At 49.9% G+C, this 22,493-nt stretch overlaps 2 protein-coding genes and 1 long non-coding RNA gene across 3 annotated transcripts in view; 2 read left to right on the top strand and 1 right to left on the bottom strand.

Annotated features, from left to right (window-relative positions):
- The window catches only part of Azin2 (antizyme inhibitor 2), a 40,967-nt gene extending 35,990 nt beyond the window's left edge, over positions 1-4,977 (top strand). Inside the window, exon 9 of the mRNA XM_033767471.1 lies at positions 3,246-4,977. Coding sequence (XP_033623362.1) covers positions 3,246-3,275 — 30 coding nt within the window. The 3' untranslated portion in view covers positions 3,276-4,977. The remainder of the gene's footprint in view (positions 1-3,245) is intronic.
- Positions 4,978-12,543: 7,566 nt separating this feature from the next.
- Positions 12,544-22,493, bottom strand: part of Trim62 (tripartite motif containing 62) — a 65,123-nt gene continuing 55,173 nt past the window's right edge. The window contains exons 3-5 of the mRNA XM_010645279.2: positions 21,894-22,150; positions 21,000-21,115; positions 12,544-13,986 (exon numbers count right to left, since the gene is read on the bottom strand). Coding sequence (XP_010643581.1) covers positions 13,436-13,986; positions 21,000-21,115; positions 21,894-22,150 — 924 coding nt within the window. The 3' untranslated portion in view covers positions 12,544-13,435. The remainder of the gene's footprint in view (positions 13,987-20,999; positions 21,116-21,893; positions 22,151-22,493) is intronic.
- Positions 17,320-20,845, top strand: LOC104876954. Its single transcript, XR_784459.2, has 3 exons — positions 17,320-17,457; positions 17,688-17,786; positions 20,530-20,845. It is a non-coding gene; the product is annotated as an uncharacterized LOC104876954 (long non-coding RNA).

The following is a 22,493-nucleotide window of genomic DNA, read 5'->3' as shown; positions in this document are numbered from 1 at the left end:
TTTTTTTTTTTTTACTTTTTTACCTTCAGGGTTTACAACTCCTGCACACTGCTGTGCAGAGCATAAGCAGCCAGATACACACAAATGACTGCATGTGACTATATTTCAATAAAACTTTATTTATAAAGCCGGAAGGGGGTCATAATTTGCTAATTGCTACACTGTACTTTCTGTTCCTTCTTCCTGGACCATACTTTTGTCCCTTCCTCCCAGCAGTCTTCTAGCCTGAGGGCTCAGCTCTGGTGCCACATTTTGCTAACCCTCTTCTCTTAGATGCGGTTTTGCCTAACTCTCCTTTCCTGGCTACTCCCTCAGACTGTGTACCTTACACAAGTACTTCTCTTACTGTGTAGTCATTGTTATGTTCTAATCACTGGATTACTGGTTCTTGCTCTTATTTGTTATAAACCCAGCACTTGGGATACCTGGCACATGGTGCACACTTGGAGATTATTGGACGACTGGAAAAAGCTACATACCTTGTGTGCAGACAACCAGATCAGCCATCCTGAGATCTTGGACAGTGGTGAGACTTCTGTACTTTTAAGATCATTGTGTGAGAGCCACCTCTGGAAACTCTGTTACTTCAGAAAAGAAAAGGTGCTATGGGTATTTTAACACATGAAAATGGAAAATTGTGAGGACTGCAAACTCTAGACGATGTGAAAAGCCACACCCCAGCTAGAGTGAAACCAGTGATGCTCCTATCCAGTGCCTGTGGGAAGATTTCCTGCTTCTTGGTGAGGTTCTCTGTGGAGACACCTGGCTCAGGAGACCTCAGGGAGACAGAGGAGAGGAAGTGTGTGGCTCAGCATCACTCAGGGCCATGGTTACAGAGGTGACAGAATGGACCTTCCTTCACCCAAGAGGATGGGTGAGCACTGCCCAGAAGAACTTGAACATGGTTGTGACTTTTTTGAGGCTTTATCTAGCTGAGTACTCTATTCCTTGTTAGCATTAGGAGAGTTTCTTCTCTTAAGGTCACAAACTTGGGCAGTGCAGATGTGATAGTGGTTTTCCTGAGTGTTTTGCATGAGGAGTTAACCATAAAAGAGAAATGGATCATTTCATGATGTCCTTGAGTGGCTCACCTGGGCCCCTCGTGGAGATGGCAGACTGGGACCATTGACCTGGGACCACCAATGGTGTGTCTTCCATAAGCTGCAGATGACTACGAGCAGAGTGGATGAGGAGATCAGAACCGGGATGATGATCACTGCAGCTTGCAAGCCACCCACATCTGGCAGAAGTGGGATGGGGGTGGTCCATCAGGGCAGAGGTGGCAAACTTGTTTCTTGGGGCAGGCTATGCTCATGTCCTTAGTAGCTGTGGCCCCCACAGCACTTGGTCCTCACAACAGGGAGGCAATGTGGTGCGGGGAAATGGCAGGTTTGGAGATAAAGACTACGTGACCTTGGGCACATGTCCAACAGTTCTTTCCCCCAGTGTTTGGCGCTTAGCAGGTGTTGTGTATGTACATGTTGTGGATGAAAAGGGAGCGACGTGATGCTGATACTACACCAGATGCTTTATGTGCCTTATCTTACTCAATCTGGTGAGCTGCCTCTGTCACCACCATTCACCAGCTGGGGAAGCTGTGATAGATTAGTAAACTCACAGGGGTAGAATCAGGATTTGAACCCAGGTTGGATGCTGCCAGGCCTTCATGCTCTCCATAAGCAAGTCCTGAACACTTATCAAGGGTCAGGCATGTGGCCCAGCCCAATAAGATGACATGTAGCACATGGAATCCCTTAGTAAATTTCAGCTGTCATTAGGTATCACTATTATCTTGACTCATTTGGTCTTCACAGCCACCTAACAGGGGTAAATTGATTGGTTGGCATTGGGGCTGATCCTAGAGCTTTCTATATCCCCAGCCCCTTTTTATTTTTTATTTTGAGACAGTCTTGCTAAGTTGCCTAGGCTGGGCTTGAGCTTGCAACCCTCTTGCCTCAGTCTCCCAGAGTGCTTGGATTGTAGGCATGTGCCACCACGCCTGGTAAGGATAGATAATTTTATTTCCATTTTCCACAGGGAAATCTGAAACCAATGTGGTGAAATGTCTAGCTTAAGGACACCCAGTTGGGAAGTGGCAAGGCCAACATTCAAACACACGTTGACTCTTCCTTTTCCATGTCAGCTAAGGTGCTTGGGTGGAGAGGAATCCATTATTGCTGCTTCAGTTCATTCAACAAATACCCAGAAAGGAGTCCTTGGTGAAAAGGAGTAAACAGAGGACCTTTAAAGGCTGTTGGAAAGGAGGCCAGGCTTTTGTGGAGTGCTCAGAGGATGGCTAGGACTAGTGGAGATGGCAGACTGCCATCTCCTTCTAAGGAGCCATCTCCTAACCATTATCCAGGATGGGGATGGGCTGCTGCCCAGGGAGATCCCTGTCACCACACAAACCCAGGGATGCCATTGGCATGGGAGACTGTGGTGCTAGGAACACATGTTGGAGCTCCACTATCTAGCCTTACATCAGCTGCCAGTTTTCTGTACCTTCTCTCTCTGGGGCTCTGTGAAACAGTGGGGTGAAGATGTGTAGCCCAGCTTTGAAACAGCCCCACACTTCCAGGAGAGGTCCCTGCCTCTTCATTTCATCTTTCACTTCTTTCATTCTACCTCATGCTTCAGCCTTAAGGGCCTTGCAGCCACCAGCCTCCAGCTTTGCTGTACTCCACACAAATAAGACCATAGTCCTTCCTGGCTTAAAACCTTGCAGTGGCTCCCAATTGCCCCCAGGGTGGTTCTCAGCATGGCATCCCCCAGTCCTGATTTCTTCTCCAGCCTCCTTGCTCTGCTCCTTTGCCTCAATGCAACTCTTAGCCACATAGCCTCCATTCCCACCTCCTGTTTTTGCCACATGCTCGCCTCTCTTCCTAGGGTCCTTTGCCTCTATCTTTCCTCATCCTGCAGGTTTCAGCTTTGGGGAAGCACCTCTTTCCTGAGTTCTTTTGACTCTCTTTGGGCTCATGGCACAATTCTGTGATTGTCTGGTCGTTCATTCACCACTCACTCTTCGGGAGAGGCTGGGGTGCATCTGTCTGTTTATCTTAGCACAGAGTAGGTCCTCAGTGACTGAAGGAGTGAGTGAAGGAGAGCCGAGCGTCCTCAGTGACTGAAGGAGTGAGTGAAGGAGAGCCGAGCGTCACGGGGCTGTCTTGCAGGAGAGTGGAGAGAAGGGAGAACCCTGGCATAGCCCTCCACCACCCCACAAGTTATGTCACTTTTTCTCTTTTCAGGACTTAAAAGTCAGTGCTTCTCTGGATTGACCTGGAGGAGGTGGCTCCTGGCTGGGATGAAGAAACATAGCCTTCCCTACCTGAGTGCCCCACGCCCTCTCAGATCTGGACATTGGTTTCCAGCCCCGGGAGTGTTTCTACCTTCCCAGCATCCTTTCTGGGGGGCATTATTAGTGCATCAATTATACTGAATATTGGGCCATATTCTAACATTTTCCTACCTGCATCTAACATCCTATCCATCTTCCTTATCACCCTCCCTTACCCTTCTCTCCCCTCTTCCCCTCGTCTAATAGCCTCCTCCTACTTTCATATCTCAGCGTTCCTTTTGAAATGTAGCCCATGTTGGGTGGGAGGCGAGGCAGGCAGGCAGGCACAAAGCCTGATTTACCCAACTCTGCCATGGCCTTGCATGTGACCTTGGACGGTCCGCCTCCTCTCTGGTCTCACCTTGCTCAACTGTGACAAGAGAGGAATTATCTCTATGGACATCACTAAGCAGAATAGGGATTGGAGGGTACTAAGAAGCATTCGGAGTCACACGGCCCAGGTTCAAATGTGACCTCTACCACTGAGTTGCAAAATCATCTTCACCCTGGACTTAGTGTTCTCGAATCTGTAAAGTGGGACAAACATGGCACCTCCTCTAAGGCTTACTGTGAGGATTAAGTGAGATGACAGCTAATAATTATCATGCTAATGATGTCTCAAATCAGCCTGAATGCATAACAAGGTGCAACAAATCCTAAGATGGGCAGGGACTTTGAGAGAAGAGAGAGCGTTGAAAACATGGGTTTCAACTGAGTTATGGCAGTCCAGGGCGGGGGAGGTGGCTTAGGAACTCCATGTTCCACGTTTCCTATTGTGTGATTGGTGAAAAGAAGTGGAGAAGGGCTGTGCCCCAAACCACGCTTAACTCCATACTATTAGGCTAGTAAATTCCTTGAGCAGAGCATGGGCTTTGGCTGAGAAGCTGAATATCTCCTGGGAACCTGAAAACTATATAATCAGCTCCTCCTCCTCCCCTTCCCACACCTGGTGCCCACCTATTCTCCCGTTCTTTCCTCAGCCCCTCAGTCTGAGGGCAAGCTGGCCAGGGTACAAGGACATTGCCTCCTTCCTATTGTGTCCCTCTTCTGCCTTACAGGATCACCCAAGCCCTCCCTACCTCCCCATCTGAGTCTGGGTTGGCAGCACGATTGAAGGAGCCCAGGGTCCAGCCAAGTGGCAGAGGAAAAGGACAGGGATGTACTTAATGCACCAGTGGGTAGCAGTGGAAAAGTTGCAGGGGGGCTGTGTACACATCAGTGGGTGTTGGGGCTTCTGCTTAGGAGGGGCAGAAGCAGTAAGAGATCAGGGCCCTGCAGGGCATTTCATCCCCCCACCTTTTTGGTACCTGGGATTGAATTTGCGTCCTTGCACTGGTGGCAGAGCCATTGAGCTAAATCCCAGGCCTGCATTTCATTCCTGAAAGGAAGGTCACTCCCTGGGGCACCAGGGCTGCAGCATGTTCCTGACTCAGAGCAGGAATGGGACAAGCAGTCTTCTAAGGGACCCTGAAGTCAAACATCATATTAAACCAATGCTGTAGAAGATTTTTAAAACTGAGAGACAAATGTTCACAGCCTTTGATTGAGCAGTGAAAAAAAACAGGTGATGGGACAATAGATAGAATATATGTTTTGACTTTTTTTTTTCTTTTTTCTTTTGGTATTTTGAGATGGGGTCTCACTATGTAGCTGAGACTGACCTGGAACTCACTATGTAGGCCAGGTTGGTCTGGAACTCACAGTGGTCCTCCGGCCTCAGCCTCCAGAGTGCTGGGATTACAGGCATGCACCACCACGCCTGGCTTGCTTTGACTTTTGTAAAGTATTCTCACATGGGAAAAAACTGTAAACCTTATTGCCAGAATGCCAGCAATGGTTACCTCAGGACAGTGACTAAGATAGATGATTCTTACTTTGGATCTATTTTGGCTGTATTTTCCACAGTGAGCATTGTATACAATTTTTTTTTAACTCAGGAAAGCGATGTTTTAATGGTTCCTAAAATTAGTTCAATAGATTTTATTTATTTGGTACTGGGGATAGAACTCAGGACCTTGAACTTTCAAGGCAGGCATGGAGCGCTGAGCTAAATCCCTGGCTAGAATTTATTTTTGTATTAAAAATAATTTTAAAAAGAAACTAATGTATTTTAAATGAGAAAACCTTTCAGCTCACAATTCCATTTGAAGGAATTTACTGCAAAAGGTATAGAAAGATGAAGCCTGTTATGTGAAGGTTAATCATGTTTTTGTAAAATAATGACATTTTTGTATATATAGCTGTATATGTATCTGGAAGGAATCACACCAACTATTAGCAGCTGCTGACTTCTAGGATTGGATGAAAAGAATTTTCTATTCTTACATTTATTTGACTTAAAAAAAAATAACATGTTATGCTATAATTTGTAAAAACGGTAGACAAAGCACTTTCTTATCTCTGCCAGTGTCCCCTGATTCCCCGGCACACAGCCTGGCTGAGGCTTGGCCTGTGAGTCTCCCTGGGCACTCAGTTTCTACCCGAGCATCTTGCTGGGGTGGGAGTAGGGTGGGTGGTCCCTCTGGTCTCTAAGATTCCTCCAAATTCAGAGATGGGAAGATCTCTGTTCCACTTTGACACTGCCAGTTTCAGACAGTTATGCATTTTCTGAGGCCCCCTCTGTACTCTGGGAAGAGCTGCAGGCAATGGTCCTGGCCTCAAGATGCTGATGGTCCAGTAGTAATGGGAGTCCCCAAGTATTTCAGGGGCCCAGGGCCACAAATCCTTCTGGATTTGGACAATGACACAGCCAGTCTTGAGTAGGACATGAAGGGTAATATTTAAACAGGAAATAAAAGGAGAGCATGGCTATCTAGGTGGGGAAGAGTCTTACAAGAGCAGAAGTGTGAAGGACAAAGAATATGCTGAGTGTTCTCCATTTGGGATCCTGATCGCCTAAGTGCTCTGATCATTATGTTACATGCACTGATTTTTCCTCCTCTGGAGGAAAACCCTGTAAACAGAAACATCTGTGCAGTGAGAATAGTGAGGGCTGAGGGCCAGGCAAGAGCAGGACAGAGCAGCTTGGTGAAGAGGAGCCCTGTCATTCCTAGCCTGGTCTGTGCCCGCCCACACAGTGACACCTGTGGTGCTGCCCATATGGTGTCATAGGAAGTGCTCCCTTCCTTCCTATCCACCCTCCCCATAATCTTCTACATCTGCTTGTCACTGGGCCTGAAATTCTACCATTAGCTGTTTCTCTTCTGGGAGTGGCTCCTGTTATAAATGTGCACAGGCTGGGGAGAAGGAGACACCTCAAGGCATAAGCCCATTATACTGAGGAGCGAAGGAGGTTAAGTTAGGATGGAGAGATGAAAAGGGCAGGGAGGGCATGCCAAGAGTGGGACGGAAGCAGGTCTCCAAAGGGGAAGGGAGAGGTTAAAGGGGTTGGGTACTCTGAGGCAAACTCCATGAAGTTGCCTCTGGCTAGAGCCTTAGAACCTAAAGCTCAGGGCTTCCTGGCGCTCTTGTGTCTTAGTTACTTTTCTCATTGCTAAGACCAAATACCTGATACCCAAAGTTAAAGGAGGAAAGGGTTTATTTAGCTCATGGTTTATAGAGATTTCAGTCCATACTTAACTGGCTCCAAGGCCAGCTCCAAGGATGGCAGATAGGCATTGAAGAGAAGAAGCAGTTCATGGCAGGTAGAAGGTAGCAAAGCAACCAACAGATGACCACAGCTCTTTCTATCCCTTATATCTCATCCAGGCTACTTAGGGTGGTAGCACTCACACCCTGAACCCTCGTGTCTTTGATCCTAACATTGCACCATGAATTGATCCCATTCTAAGTCCAGGCAACTCTGAAAAAGCCCCACCTATGGCTGCGTGAGGCTTTGGAGGGACATCTAGACACAAGCCATAACATCTTGCTAAGGTCACAAGAAATGGAGACCCAAGGTAGACATAAAGAGAGCTATACAATGTCACTGATGGGTTAGGCAGAAAACCAGGGCTCACACCATGTTTCACAAGGTTTGCCCACGTCTTGACCCATGGCCCCACACCTGTGAGATGACACACTGCCAGCCTGTCTCTATTCTTCCTTAGATCTTCATCTTCATCTTCCGCTCCCAGTCGCAAGAACAGAGCAACTGGTCCCCAGGACCTCGCTCCTGGTTGATCGGGGTTACACAGTAGGCACAGGACATAGGCCTAGTGGTTCAACCTCCACAGTGAGAGAGGTGAAATCCTCTTATTTTGGAAAAGACCCCCCCAGAACTTCCAAACTGCTTGAGGTCCAAGGGCCGACAGTAGGCCCATGAAGTCAGGGAACTCCTATGGGCCCCAGATCCCAGTGCCCTCACTCACTGGAGACTGCTTGTATCTCCAGTAGCTGTCCTTGCTGGAATTTGTTCTTGCTGTAGCTGGTGCTGGCTCTGGACTCATACTGGCAAAGGAGGTAGCAGGTATGGGTGGACACGGACTGTGCCCAGGATAAGGCAGCTGGGATCTAGGCCAGCTCTGTCTTCTCTTTGAGAAACAGGACAAAAGATGGCACCCAGCTCTTGGTACTGGAGCTGTGAGTCTTTGCTCAGGCTCCAGGTATCCAGGGACTAAGAGAGAGCTGGTTCCAGAATGTACATGGCAGAGAACAGAGGCTGCATGAACATAATCAAGGGCCGAGTGTCAGGAGACCTGAGGATGAGCCTGACCCTACTGACCAGTAAAACAATGGCACTGAGACTCTCACAGCCATCCCGGAGTCTAAGGTGATGACCATCATCTCCAGCTGGGCTGAGTCTCTACTGTTCAGAGAATAATTTTTGATTCTGTCACCCCTTTTACCCTTTCTCTGAGCATTACAGTCCCCAACTCTGATAGGCACCCCTGTGCCCTGCACCTTTCCAGCCTGCCCTTGATGCTGCTTTTCATTGCCTGGGCTCAGGGCCTCTCCAATTTACCTCTCCTGTGTGCTGGCTGGGAACCAAGACGTCTGGGTTCTAGTCCCAGCTCTGTCACTTGCTGTGTACCTTCAGCTAGAAACTAACTCTCTCTGAACTTCAGGGTGGATCAAAGTATCACCAGGCTTCTCCAGCATTCAGACTTGATCACATCTAGGCCCACTCTCTTAGGGAGTTCACACGATCTGGGGCTTTGTGTCTCTAACTCCAGTCTCCTGAAAGGCCCTCTACCATCATGACACCAGGGTATGGAGCTTCTGCACCTGTGCTCCAAAGTGTCACCACTTTGCCACTTCATCTCATTCCTAGGGTGAGTGAGGAATATTTTATATCAGAAATGTGACAGAACTGACAAAAATCTGAAAGGAGAAGATTTTTCTGTTTTACATTTAGAGTAAAACTCACAGACTTTTCATAAAGATAAAAAAAAAGATAAAAACAGCCAGGAGTGGTGGTGCAGCCCTGTAATCTAGCACTCTGTGAGGCCGAAGCAGGAAGTTTGCAAGTTTGAACCCAGTCTGATCAACTTAGCAACTTAGCAAGACTCTCTTAAAATAGCAATAAAAAGTAAATGAAAATAAAATAAAAAGGTTTGGGGGATATAGTTCGGTGGGGTGTCTTTAGGTCCAATCTACAGTACTTCCGATAAACAGGGGTGGAGAAAGAGACAGAGAAGAAGGAGGGGGAGGGGAGGAGGAAGGGAGAGGGGAGGAGGAGGAAGAAGAGAAAATTGAGAAGGGAAGAGAAAGAAAGAAAATGAGAGAAAAAACGGGAAAATGTGCATGTTTCAAAGTAAAAGCAAAAGCGTCTCTCCCTCTTCTGTTATGTTTTTGGAAGCTGAGTCTCCTGACTGCGCCATACCCTCTTTCCTGCTCTGCTCCTCATCACTTCCTTTTCCTTTATGGGCTTCAGGATTTCCTGAGAGATTGGGTAGAAACATTCGTCCTATAGTAAGGAGAAATAGCCATGTCCTGGTGGGAGGGCAAGGACCATTCGATTCAGCACCTTGGCCAGTACCGCCATCTCCCCTATCCCTCCCAAACCCCTGCACTTCCGTCTGTAGCTGACCTCCGGTTGGTGAGCTTGGGGTGGTAAATAGAGCCAGGACTCAGGCAAGAGGGGAGGAAGTGGGGAGTTTTGCCTAGGTGTGAGCAGTCAACTTTCAGGATGGCCTCTCTGGCAGGAGGACAGGCTTTCCCTAGAGCCCTTGAGGTGAGATTTGTGCAGCCAAGAAATCTTATTTTCTGTCTCTGCTGCCATCCCAGAGAGAAAGACCCAGAGATAATGAATGGCCTCACTAGGTGCTGAGCAGCGCGATAAATCTGGAAAGCTATGGGGTCAACATTGGATTTTCAGAATCCTGGACCGACGGGGTTGGGACCCTGGCAACCAGTCAGCCAAATCCCTAAACCCTCTTCAACTTGCTTGGGGAAACTGAGCCCCAGCAAGGAAGAGGGGCCTGCTTAAGGTCACACAGGGTCTTTAGAAGTCCACCTGTGAGCCATGGAGGCATAGAACGCTTTGCATGCATCCGAGACGTGAATCACAATCCCACAATTCCACGACAGCTGGTTTAAGCACCTACTTTGAAGCCCAGTGGATCCCAGTCACCCTCTTCAACTTGCTTGGGGAAACTGAGCCCCAGCAAGGAAGAGGGGCCTGCTTAAGGTCACACAGGGTCTTTAGAAGTCCACCTGTGAGCCATGGAGGCATAGAACGCTTTGCATGCATCCGAGACGTGAATCACAATCCCACAATTCCACGACAGCTGGTTTAAGCACCTACTTTGAAGCCCAGTGGATCCCAGTCCCCGTGGCTGCTGCCTGTCGCTGAAGCAGTCCTCAAAGTGGAGAAGATCTTCCAGAAAGGTCCGGTGAAGAGGTGGGCTTTAGTTTTGGATGGATTTGATTTCCAGCTCTGCCGAGAGTAGCGGCGAATTCCTTTGGGAATGCTTCTTCACTCAAACACTGAGATAAAGATTCTCACCTCAGGGGCTCGTCTCGATAGTTAGATAAAGTAGAAAAAGTACCAGCAGTCTGCTTGCTGGCTACATGGACTCAGAGTGAGGTTGCTGCTAATCAATCCTCTTCCACCCTGGATAAGATCTGCTTTGATTCTTCCTTCTTATCCACAGCTGTGCTGCTTTTGCCTTCCCTCTTAACTGCATTAAATGTGGGGTTTCTGGTTTCAGCCCAACAATCCTATCCTTTATCCAGGAATATTTCTGGGCAGTTATGTTGATATATCTCTTAGAGGCATCCTAATTTCCAGGAGTCCCCAGGTGGCTACATAAATAAGGCCCTATAGTTAGCCCCAGACATTTTAAAACAGGGAGGGTGTGAAGTGGCCAGCACATCTTAGACTTGGTGAGGTTGAGGGGGAAATGGCAGAATGGACCAGGGTGTGTGTGGGGAGAGGGTTGTTTCTCCCCAGAGGGAGAAGACAGAGCAAAGATACTCACTGAGCAAAAACAGGGAGGTATAGTTTTTTAGGAACCACAGAGATCTAAGCAAATAGGGGTTCATGGAGATACTCTGGTCTCAAAATCACCCTTCCTCCATAACTTAACTGTACACTGGGCTGCTCTCTCAGCCAATCAAGACTCCTTGGTCTACCTTGCCAACAGCTCCTCCCCATCCTTGTTTGTGCCCTTCTTCCTAGAGCTCCAAACAAGGCAATGACTGGGTGTTCCTCCTCCAGAGAACGGATGAGGAGCCACCTGGTGCCTCTGAGCATCCAGTCTAACCTTCTTCATCCTATAGGCGAGGTTTGAGGAAAGGAATCCATGAGAAGCCAAGATGGCCCACTGGCCTCCCAACACCAGTGTGTACAGCCGTGTGCCCTGTGCAGTCCCTGTTGTTCTCCTGGCCAGGCTGTTTCCCCACCAGGCAAAAGTAGGACGGGTTGCCTTCAAGAAGCAGACCTGGGGATCTTCCTGATGGTTTAACCTCCCTCTCAGGGCACAAGGAGGAAGATGGGCTTCTCCGTGTCAGCTCCAGCACAGAGGTTCAGAAGAGGAACAGGCAGGGCCTTCCTACGTGCACCACACTTAGCTTACCATGGAATCACATGAAATTGGTGGTGCCATCCCTACTCTTCCATGTGGGGCAACTGAGACCCAGAGAGGTTAGGCCATTTTTCTAAAGTCACACACTGATAGGAACTGGACTTATGCTCAGTTCTAAATAGTTCCAGCTCCCTGTGCCTTCTCCCAGGCCTACCCCAGCTCTCCTCCAGGAAAAGACTGGCAGTTGTCCTGAATTTCCAACAGGGGTGTGATGTGCTGGCCTAGAATTCAGTTCTCACTTTCTGTCCTTTCTCTGGGTCTTGCTTTTCTGCCGCTGTAGAGTGAGCCACATGTGAGTTACCCAGCAGAGGAGCTTGTGGACTGGCTGTTCTAATGGACCTACACCGCCTGGGACTGAACAGGTGGGGCTTTGTGTTTGTCAGAAAGAATGGAACAGACCACTGGCATCCAGTAACTTATTTAATACAAATTGATCATAACTCACAAAATGGGCAACGTTTTTAAATAAAAATACTGTCAGGAATAGCCCAGATTCTGGAAATTGAGGGGGTGGGTAGGGCTAAGAATTCCTCTTGTTCAGGGGAGGTCCCAGTGTGTGGCAGTTGTGAGCGGGAGCCTCTAAAGTTCAGCTGTGCTGGCTTCTTTGGAATGGTTGTGCTCAGAGACCCCAAGTACTGAATGAAGGCCCCAGAGCTGGGAAGAAAGGCCAAGGCTGTGGTGACATTTTAGCTCGGTCTTATAGGCTCGCTCTTTGGGCTGTCATCTCTGGGCAGGAAAACAATCACAAGGACACCACAGAACACAACACAGTTGGATGCTGTAGCAAAAAATGTGAATGGGCTCGCTCAACATCCATTCTAATGATCTACTAAGCCTTTTTGTATGACTGAGGCTGGAAAGAAGAAAACTACATTTCCCAGACTCCCTTGTAGCCAAGGTTTAGAATCTGACTCATTTCCACAGAGTCCCTTGTAGGGATATGGGATCGTGGGACCTGAGTTAGGTGGGAGAGAGGCAGGCCTCAGGTCATCTATTTGCTGGCATGGATGGTGCCAGAGGGGGCACCACTTTACAGTCAGTGGTTGCTGATGCGGCAGCTTCCTGCCGTGAGAGCAGCCTTCTTGGTCACAATAGACATGATAGATCTGGCAGTTGGGGGTTGTTCCTGGAAATTCAGCAGACTCTGCTCCTCTAGCCCTTCCAATAATTTTGCAAGTCACCAGGGAGCTGGTAATAAATCCTTGTCTAATTAAGCCAGCTAAAGTGGCTCTCGTTTCTGCAGCAGGATCCTAAGTGAGATAGATGTCAAGTCTAAAGGCAGGACCTGGCCAAGGGCCCTTCCCAGAGCTCAGGTCCTGATTAAAACAAGCACTCAGCAGCTTCTCTGCAGCCTAGCAGGTCACAGAGGCCTGGCTGAACGTGGCTGGCTGGACTCTGTCCAAAGCTGTTGGGGATCTTCATCATCCAGCGATGCTTGTCCTGCGGATGCCTTTAGTTGATGGACTCTACATCAGTCCCGAAGGTGTCCTTGGGTTGTGGGTAGAAAAGGGGTGACATGGTCACATAGTAACACATGGGCTCAACTACTAGGTACCTTCCACAGGACACAGCATCCTCTATGACTTGCTGATCAGTGGAAAAGAGCTTTGGGTACAGGGTGGCAGGAGGGGGTATGTCTCAGACAACTCTAGGAACAGCTATTGCCTCTGTCCACTGTGGGACTGTTGGGGGTCAAGGGTTAAAATGGCCCATCGCTAGCTCAGTCAGGGCAAGTCTTAGGTCATGGACACAGAGGGTTCTGTGCATCTTTCAGGTTGTCAATTACTGGTCACATCTGACAAATCCTGAGACAAGGGCAGCCGGGCAGGTGGGAGACAGAAGGAGGTAGTCCCTGCCCTTGAGAGGATGGGGATGAGTGTTGGGCAGGAGTTGCCCTGAGGAGAAACCTTGTCACGTCCCCACCAAAGTCGGAGCTACAGAATATCAATGCTGGGAGAGAGCTGAGGAATCATGGAGCATAACCTCCAGGTCACAGACAAAGGAGGTTGGTGGGTAAACAACCGGCCTGAGGTCTCAGAGTGGTGGATGTGGGCCGAGTCCAGGCCTCCCTCTACTGGACTGGGCTTTTGCTGGTGGTAATGGCCCAGGAGGATGTGGGCCTTGGCCCAGACTAGATGCGGACTGTGTTGATCCGCAGCGGCTGGACATTCTTGCCATTGGCATGGCTCTGGCCAGGGCTGAAATAGGAGCAGAGCTTGCCTGGGAACTTCTCGCGGAAAGTATAGAGCCAGGACATGTCGTCAGCATTGTAGAAGATAAGCAAGCCCTGGTCATAGTCCAGGAAGACGCCCACCTTGTCCAGCTTGTCGCGAACATTGAGCCGTGTCCAGGGCTCCGTGCAGGCGCTGTACTGGTTACCGTCATGCATGACAATGCAGTAGAAGCCACGGCTGGGCTGGATCTGGATGCTGCCCTTGCGGCTTGCGGCCTCGTGTGCCAGCCCGATCACCCACTGGGTCTTCTCTGCCACCACCACCTCCCAGTAATGGACACCACTATTGAAGGCCTCGGAGCCCAGCACTGACACCTCCACGTCAAAGCGCTTTGGTGAGTCCTGCAGCGGCTGTGGGTGCAAGTTTCCATAGGCCACAATGGTGCAGTCATCGGAGAGGATCAGGCGTTGGTGGGCAGTTCCTGGGTCCAGGGTCAGTGCAGCGGGCACTATGAGGGGCGGAGGAGGGAGAGATCAGTGGAAACAAAGCTATCAAGCCCCTTCTCGGTTCTTTGCTGAGGACAGGGTTCTGGCTAGGCCACTGACCCACTGTGTGACCCTAAATACAAGCCTGACAATGGCTCAAGTCCCTCCAGCTTTACATTAGGCTGCAGAGGAGGAGGGGTCATGGCTGGTTAGTCACTGGCCAAGGCCCAGGACAAGGCACATATTGGACACTCCACAAACATTTGCAGAATTAACGCATGTGAAGTCCAGAAAGAGAATTCCAGAGCTGGGAGGGAGTTTAAAGATCATTCAGGTGTTACTGCCCCCTAGAGAGAAATCTGGAAATCCGTGAAGATGTTTGAGTTGTCTCCCTGACAGTGGGATCCTGGGATGCTAACGACAATGAAATGCACAGGGTGGTCCTGCGTAGGGAAGGACTGTTCACTCTCAGCCCACCAGCAGTTTTCAAATGTTTCACTGGACTTTCCTAAGGATGAAAAATCTTTTTTTATCGTAATCTGGAACTACAACCTAACTCCATTGTATGAATAAACAACATGATTTCTGCAGCTTTAATGGATACTAAATGTTCTAGAACACAACTACCAAAGTGAGGTAAAGTTGGATGGGGGGGCATGAAATTTCATTAAGAAATGTTCACTGTTTTGGAAAATACATCTCTAAGGACTGATACAATCTACCTGTATACTTGGATGGCATTTGAAGCACAAAGGTGTTTTACCTATGATAGAAGCATCTGACTACTTTATGCTTTCTAGTGTGGTTCTGAGTAAGCATCTACATATTGACATACAAAATATTTTATTAGCAACACTTCCCTTTTATATTTCCTTTATATTAGTGCCCATCTATATATATATATATATATATATGCATATATAATTAGATACATACATGTATATTTAGAATTGTGAAAGGGTTATATGATCTTTGAGACATTCCAAATTGTTATGAAAAGTAGACAGTTACCTGAAAACCACTAATTCTAAGCCAATTCTTCCATTGGACAAGTGGGGAAACTAAGGGACATGACTGATCTCAGGTCAGCAAATACTGACAGAGGTGGAAAAATCAAGGAGGCCACCATCGACAGCTCCAGCCCTCTCTGCCAGCTCATCTGTCACCGGACAGCTCCCCCAGACTCAGGCCCAAACCTTTTGCTCATGCTCCTTCCCCCCTCCCCGCATGCTCCAGCCTCCTCTCTGCTGCTGGGATCACACATGGGAGCGTCCTGGGGGCCCAGCAGGTGGGCTCCCTCTCCTCTGGAATCCCTGCACTGTGTTCACGCATGCAGTCTAGTCCTTCTGTGCTCACATCTGATCCCTTCATACCAGAAGGGCAAGAGGGACTGTGTACTAGTCACCTTGGCTTTCTCCTGTGTCCAGTACCCAGCACAGAGCCTGGCATGGTGCAGCCTTGTGGAAATGCTCAGCAAATTAGGCTGACTCCATTTGGGTTGGGCAGGTGATACGGGCTGGGTCACCTGCACCGGGACTGGCCATACCAGCTTAGCAGGTCTGACCTCAAAATTTTCATGAACTTTCGTGGAGACCTTTGTTCATTCTCTCTTTGGAGGGTACTGATAGCCAGCCAGAGGAGCAGAGGGAATCTGGGCTCCTTTTAGTCTGGACAGTCATTTCCAGGATACATCAAGACAGAGGGAAGGAAAAGTGTGTGTGTGGGAAATGGGTACCAGTTCCTCAGGGTGAAGGACTTCACCATCTAGTCCCCTTATCTAGTGGAGCAGGGACCTGATGGCACTGGGCTGGAGCATTACTCCCTATTTCAGGTACTTCTACGGGCTGTGTGTGTGCAGAGAAATAAAATGACAGTCATGGCAACTGTCCCAACAGGGAGCCACAGCCTGGCCCCGACTGTGCTTCTGTTCCTACGTCCACTAACAAGCTGACTTCTGACATGTGTCAAGCTCCTTCCATGATCTCTGTTAAGAGCAAATTTAGTTTTGTATTTTACACTCTTCTTACTGCTCTTAGAACTCAGAGGGCTGTGTGGAAACACTAATTTCTGGGAACAGAAAGGTCAAAGGCAACACAACTATCTAGGGACAAAGAGGGGAGCCAGGTGAAGAAAGACTGAATCAGTGAATGAAGGTTTTGTCTCCAGCCTGACTGGCCACAGGGCAGCAGGTGGAACCAGAAGGCTCCAGCCCTGTGGAATGTGGGGAATTCCCCAGAGGGATGGGTCTGGAGGAAGTGGAGGGTGTGTGTGGCCAAGAGAGCCAGGGAAGGAACCTAATTAGATACCCACAGAGCCATGCCAGGGCAGTGGGATGTGTCGATGGCAGAGGGATGTGAATGCAGGGTGGTGAGCTGGATGTGGGGGACCTGGGCTTCTTACTGCAGGTGCCCAGGATGATTTGAGACCTACAAGAGACAAAAACCTGGGCTCAGGGCAAGAGGGCCCTAAAGTCTGGCAAGCAGGCCTAAGAACTCACTCTTAAGCCTAAGTAGACCACTCCCCAGACACTGACGAGGTGGGAGGGCAGCCATGCAGCCTCTCACGTGGCTCTGAGACCAGGTGTACAGAGGGGAGCCCGAAGGGCGAGGAAATCCTGACCCTACTAAGTATGTACCGCAAACGAGGGGGCGGGGACAGGGGTGGAGCCTGAGTCTACAGGGGGTAGGACTGGCCTCCCAGCGGGCAGGATCAGGGGCGAGGCCTGTTATTCTCATTAGGGGTGTGTGTGTGTGTGTGTGTGTGTGTGTGTACTGAGTAAAGAAGCTTTCATAGCCCAAAGGGTAATGCTGGGGCAGGGCCTCCCATCTCACCATTATCAGGGGGTCCTGCACCCCAGGCCTTCTTCCACCCTTCCCGGGGTGGGCAGGAGTAACTAGAGGGGATCGCAAGGGGGCGTGGCAACCTTCTGGCCCAGGGACTGTCTGGCAGCATTCCGGTCCATTCTTTACCCTCCAGAGATGACAGACCGCCCGCCCGTGATCTCTGTGTTACAGGGCAGAGCTCCTTTCTAGCTGTGGGACTGAATTTAGAAACATGGCATTAGAAATGCCAGCGTGAGGCAACTGACTGGTATCTAGGTGTAAAGCCTCACTGAGGCCCCAGGTATGAAGGCGTCACCACCTGTGGGGGCTGCAGGAAATGCTTCCTAGCCCCTGTCAGGTATCACCCAAACATGACAGAGAGCCTGTCCAGGGCACAGCCCATCACCATCCCTTGGCTGCCAGTGGCTTGTGTTTCTCTGTTCTCAAGAACAGGGGGCCGGGGGCTACTAGGACCAATACGTTCACTTTTCTCCAGCCAGGCTTTATAAAACTATTTGGTTCCTCGAGCCTCCCACCTACTCAGACCCTCAGCGGCACAGAGCAGGCCTTGCAGAAATCTTCATATCTCCTAGCTCCTGGGAACACAGCGCAGTTCTGGAGGCACACGTCACTGTGCCCATTTTGCAGAAGGAGAAACTGAGGTTCCCTGAGGTAAGTGATTGGCTCAAGTTGCCACTTGTGGTGAAAGCAGAGTTGGAATATGGGCTGAGGTCTTTTTACATCCTGTTTTCTCTCTCATGTGGACCCAGAAAGCCTGCTCAGTGAGTCAGAGGAACCATGTGAGGACTCACAACAAGGCTAGCAAATAAGTGCCAAGTACTAAGTTGTAGGGTTACGATCACCAGTGAATAATTTAATTCTATATTTCCCTTGGAAAATAGGTGCAGCTACCCCTCTTCTGGAGATGAGGAAAGGGAGTACTCTGCCTTGGGTTACAGTTCAGCAGTAACATGCTGGGACTCCGAAGTGGTTGGGTACAGGTGAGCAGGGGAGGGGAGAGGGCAGCCAAGGGGAGGAGGTGGGGTGGTGAGAGCCGTGTCTGGTGTCCTCGGGACAATGGGCTGCCTGGCCCACAGGGGAGGCTTGTGCCTGGAAGCTGGGGCCCTCAGGTCCGGCAGGCAGAAGGCGGCAGTGGGAGGAGCAGAGCAGGGTGGGTGGTGGTCGAGAGAGGAAGCTCCAGAGCAGGGAGTGATAGGTGCCAGATGGAAGCCTGAGCTCTAGGGTCGGGGTGGGCAGGAAGCTGCTAGAATCCACAGCCCGGTCCCTGGGGGCAACCCTCTGGCCTGGACATAAAGGGCTCTGCTGCTGGCAGAGAAGCCAGAGACTTCACAGGCCCCGCAGACAAAGGAAGGGGCCCAGGGAAGAGGGTCACTGTTCTTTGAAGTCCCAGGGGCCTCTGCTCCGAGCAGGATGTGCAGGACGCACACTGCTGCTCCCTCAGCCCTGCTGTGAGCAGAGTTCTCTGGGACAGTGGTTCTCAATTTGGGCACTTTCGCTCTCCATGGGACAACCGGCAATTTCCAGAGACATTTTTTTAGTAGAATCAAGGAGCTGGGGCTACTGGACAGAAGCCAGGGATGCTGCCAAGAATCCTGCCACGCACAGAGCAGTGCCCACAACAAGGCCTCACAGTCAGTCATTGCGCTGAGGCCAATAAATCCTGCTCATGGGCCATCAGCACCTTGCCCACTTGGCTGCTGCCTTGTGAGTGAAGTGGGAAGGAACATGGCATCCTTGTTGTTCCAAGGAAAGGACTTGTCCAAGACTGGGCCAGAAGTTTCCTCATTCAATATGCACTGGGTACCTACTATATGCTAGGCACTCTTCTAGAAGCAGGACTGGGACTAGAACTCATTCTTTTTATTGACTGTGCTGACTGCTGGAGATGAACCAGACCCTAACCAGCCTCTAAGAGCTCACGGTCCAGACAGAGGAGACAGAGACAGCTACACAGACACTGACAAAACTGTGAAACTGGGAAGGTCCAGAACGGCCTGGAGAAACCCAGGAAGGCTTCTCACAGGAGGAATTTGAAAAGTAACACATGAAGGAGAACAGAAGTTGACCATCAAAGACCGAGGAAGGTTGGAGAGGGCTCCAGGGAAAGGGAAAAACATGTGCGAAGGGTGGAGGCAGACTACGGCTCACGTAAGGCCTAAGATGGTTCAGTCTGGCTGAGTGTGATAAGGCTGCACGCCACGCTGAGGTGCCTAGGTGCCTCTCTGAGCTGTGACAGGGATGGAGTAGTGGCCAGCTGAGGCAGAGGGTGCCCCCTGGACCATCTACTTGAGAGGGCTCCCCTGGAGCTGAGGAGAGCGTGAGGGGCGGAATTCTTGCCTCCCTTGAGCAGTGCCGCCCTGTATAAAGTCCCTCTGGGGCTGGGAGTTGACGGTGACCTCCACCCCAGGAGGACACTCAGAAGTGCCATCCACCCGCCTAGAAAATGCCGCCCCCGCTGCTCCTCCGCAAACAAGGTTACAGAGCAATGTGTAAGAGCACTCAGGACCTCCTTTCACATCTGTGAAATCAGTCATGACACATTTAATGAGGCCCCACTGACTGCTGTCCTTGTGCCGATGAGCCCAGCCCTGCCCGTTTTCCCAAGCTGCACACTTGAGTCTAATGGCCTTTCCAACATCAGCATGACACATCTCAGGAGCCTTGCACACCTCGCCGGCTCACAACTCCATGCTTCCAGCTGCTGCAGCCAGAACCCTCTAATCTTATTTTCCACCTCTCACACCTGAGACCCAATCCTGTTGGCTTTCCCTCCAAAATACATCCTAACTCTGACCACTTCTCACCCACTCCATGAAACCTGAAAGCACTCCTGAAACCACTCCATGATTACGCAGTCAACTCTTCCATCCTTTGCCTCCTTCAGTTTATCCTTAACTGAGCAGCCAGAGGGATTCTTTAAAATCTTAAACTGGCTCATGTCATGTCACTGCCCCAAATCTTCCAATGGCCTTGGTTTCAACATAGAATTCGAAGTACTCACACTGGTCCACAGGCCCCCGTGGTCTGATCACTGCTACCTTCCTGACCTCTTCACCGCCAGTCTCCCTCATTTGTCTCAGTCCAATCCACCTGACCTCCTGTGCTGTTCCTTGAATATGTCAGGCAAGCCTCTGCCTCCTTGCACCTTATCCCTCAGACATGTCTTACCCTCCTTTCTTTTGATCTCTACTCCAATGCTTCCTTCTCCCCGAGGTCTTCTGACTGGACCTCCTCTCTAAAAATCTCTGCCCCATGTCGGGCGTGGTGGCGCATGCTTGTAATCCCAGCACTCGGGAGGCTGAGGCAGGAGGATCGCTGTGAGTTCAAGGCCAGCCTGGGCTACATAGTGACTTCCAGGTCAGTCTCAACTACATAGTGAGACCCTGTCTCAAAAAACAAAACAAATAAAATAAAATCTCTGCCCTATATGTTTCTCTCTCACACGCTAGCATGTAAGATCTGCAGGACAGGATTTTTTTTGTTTTTTTTTTGGCCTATTTTGATCACTACTCTATTTTCACACCTAGAACAGTTCTTTGGGTGGGGAAGGTGCTCCATACATACTGTGTTTAGAGTGAGGCAGTGAAGGGCCCAGGGCTTCAGTACAGAAGGTCCCCAAATTATGATGGTTCAATTCATGATACTTCAAGTACAATGGGGGAGAAAGTGACATGGACTCAGTAGAAACTGTATCTCAAGTTCTGAACTTTGTTCTTTTCCCAGGGATGCCCCCTATATAGGGTGTGACATTCATGCAATTCTGGGCATCACGATAAGCCATGTAATCATGAGGAGAGACAAAATATGGTGTCCTGTGTTGCTAAGCTAGGATGTTCAGTGGATCAGGCATGTCAAAGGTGTTTTTGACTTGGATGTTTTCACCTTGCAATGGTTTATGAGATGCAACCCTGCCATCAGTGGAGATCTATACCTCCATCTGGGGAGCGGTAGGTACATTGTGGAGTCTGTCTCATGGGTCCTATGAAGATTTACTGAGCTGGGCGATTGTATAGGTGCCCAGCACAGCCCTGGGGCATAGCAGGTGCTCAGCAAGGCACTCTGCTCATTCCCTGCCCTACCCCTTGCTATACTTAGGGCAGGGGGCTGGGCTGGGCTGGGCATGCCCCCCTGGCTCCACCAGGATAACCCTTGACTCTCCAGGCCCTCTCAGGAAGTGGTGGGCAGGGCCTCACCTGGGTGGATATCCTGGAACAGGGACTTCCAGATGGTGTACTGCAGAGGACCCGTGTACTTGGAGGTCGGGAAGTCTTCATATGTCAGGTTGGTCTCATGGATTTTCCCCTTAAGCCTGGAAGGACAGCAGAAGAAAAGGCTGTACTGAGGACTGGATTCCTGCCCCAGTGCTGGGTCCCTGTAGTGAGAAGCCTGCAGGACTCGGATGCAAGTGTCAGCTTATGCCGTTTCCAGCCTCTCTAGCTGTTACCCTCGGTTTTAAAATGAATTCCATGCTAGCACCTGCCTTCTAAGCTTTATTTTTTTTTTAAAGAATTGCATGACATAACATACCGAATACTTAGCACGGAACTGGGCTTAGGGCCAACACCAAGTGCATGGTGTTAACGATCAGTGTTTTTATTAAGCCTGGTTTTTGGGGCCAGAGAAACTTGAGGTTGTGTCCTGGTTCCACCTTGCTGAGGGGTCTTGGTCAATTGATCTAGCTTCTCTGAACTTCAGTTTCTACATCCTGTGAAACAGGGATGACCGTGGTCACTACCTCCAAGGGGGATGACAGGATTATAATAATATAAAGCTTTTATAAAATAATATAGTATCAACATTGGTAAAATAACATGCGATATGTTATAGATATGTAATATAAACAACATATGTAATATGCTATATATTACTAAATATTGTTCATTCATTTTAATGTAGACAGAATGTATTATATATAGACTAATACGACTACATAAAGCATCAGCCCAAGCTCTGTCACACAGCAGATGCCCCACAAAAGACTGATAACAGATATGAATAAGTGGATTCTTGCTGACAGCCTCATCTACCTCACACAGGTTGGGAGGAGCTGGTCACTTTGGGAAGACCGCCCCGCAGGTGGCACTTACCGCTCAGACAGGGAGGCCACTCCGGCCAGGAAGGTGTGCCGGTCGGTCTCAGCCAGCCGCTCCTGCAGGATCTGGGTGCCCTCCTGCACCTTGCGCAGCTGCTGGCTGTAGCGCTGGACCTTCTGCTCAATGTCGGTCAGTGTGCGTGCCGTGTCTGCCTCCAGCTCCTCCAGCATGGCCTTCTGCCGCTCACGCAGCAGCCGGTGCAGCCGCTCGAAGGCCTCACCAATGGTGGTCCGCAGGCTCTTGGTGGAAGACTGCGGGGGGGGGGCACAGTTGCCAGGAGTTACGGCACGGGGAGCAGTGGGGTGATTCCACAGGGAGAGGAGGAAACCGAGAGGCTTGGCACACAGAGGGCAAGGGTGGAGGGCAGGCCTGGCGGGGATGCCAAATGCACAGGCTTGGGGTCTGAAAGGACTGGCATGGCCAGAACAGCAGCGTTCTGTGTGGTCTACTAGGGTCATGGAGGGCAGAGTGGAGGACGCTGCCCAGATTGCCAGCGTTGGGGTAGGAGAGGTGAGGCAGGGAGAAATGCTACAGCCAGTCTGGATATAGGGAACTCTTTGTTGTTGTTTTTTTTTTTTTTTTTTTTTTTTTTTT

This window comes from Fukomys damarensis, unplaced genomic scaffold, assembly GCF_012274545.1.
Source record: "Fukomys damarensis isolate Sample0158 unplaced genomic scaffold, DMR_v1.0_HiC HiC_scaffold_23, whole genome shotgun sequence".
Classification (NCBI taxonomy): domain Eukaryota; kingdom Metazoa; phylum Chordata; class Mammalia; order Rodentia; family Bathyergidae; genus Fukomys; species Fukomys damarensis.
The sequence above is the reverse complement of the archived record's forward strand: the minus strand, read 5'-3'. Positions and strand labels throughout refer to the sequence as shown.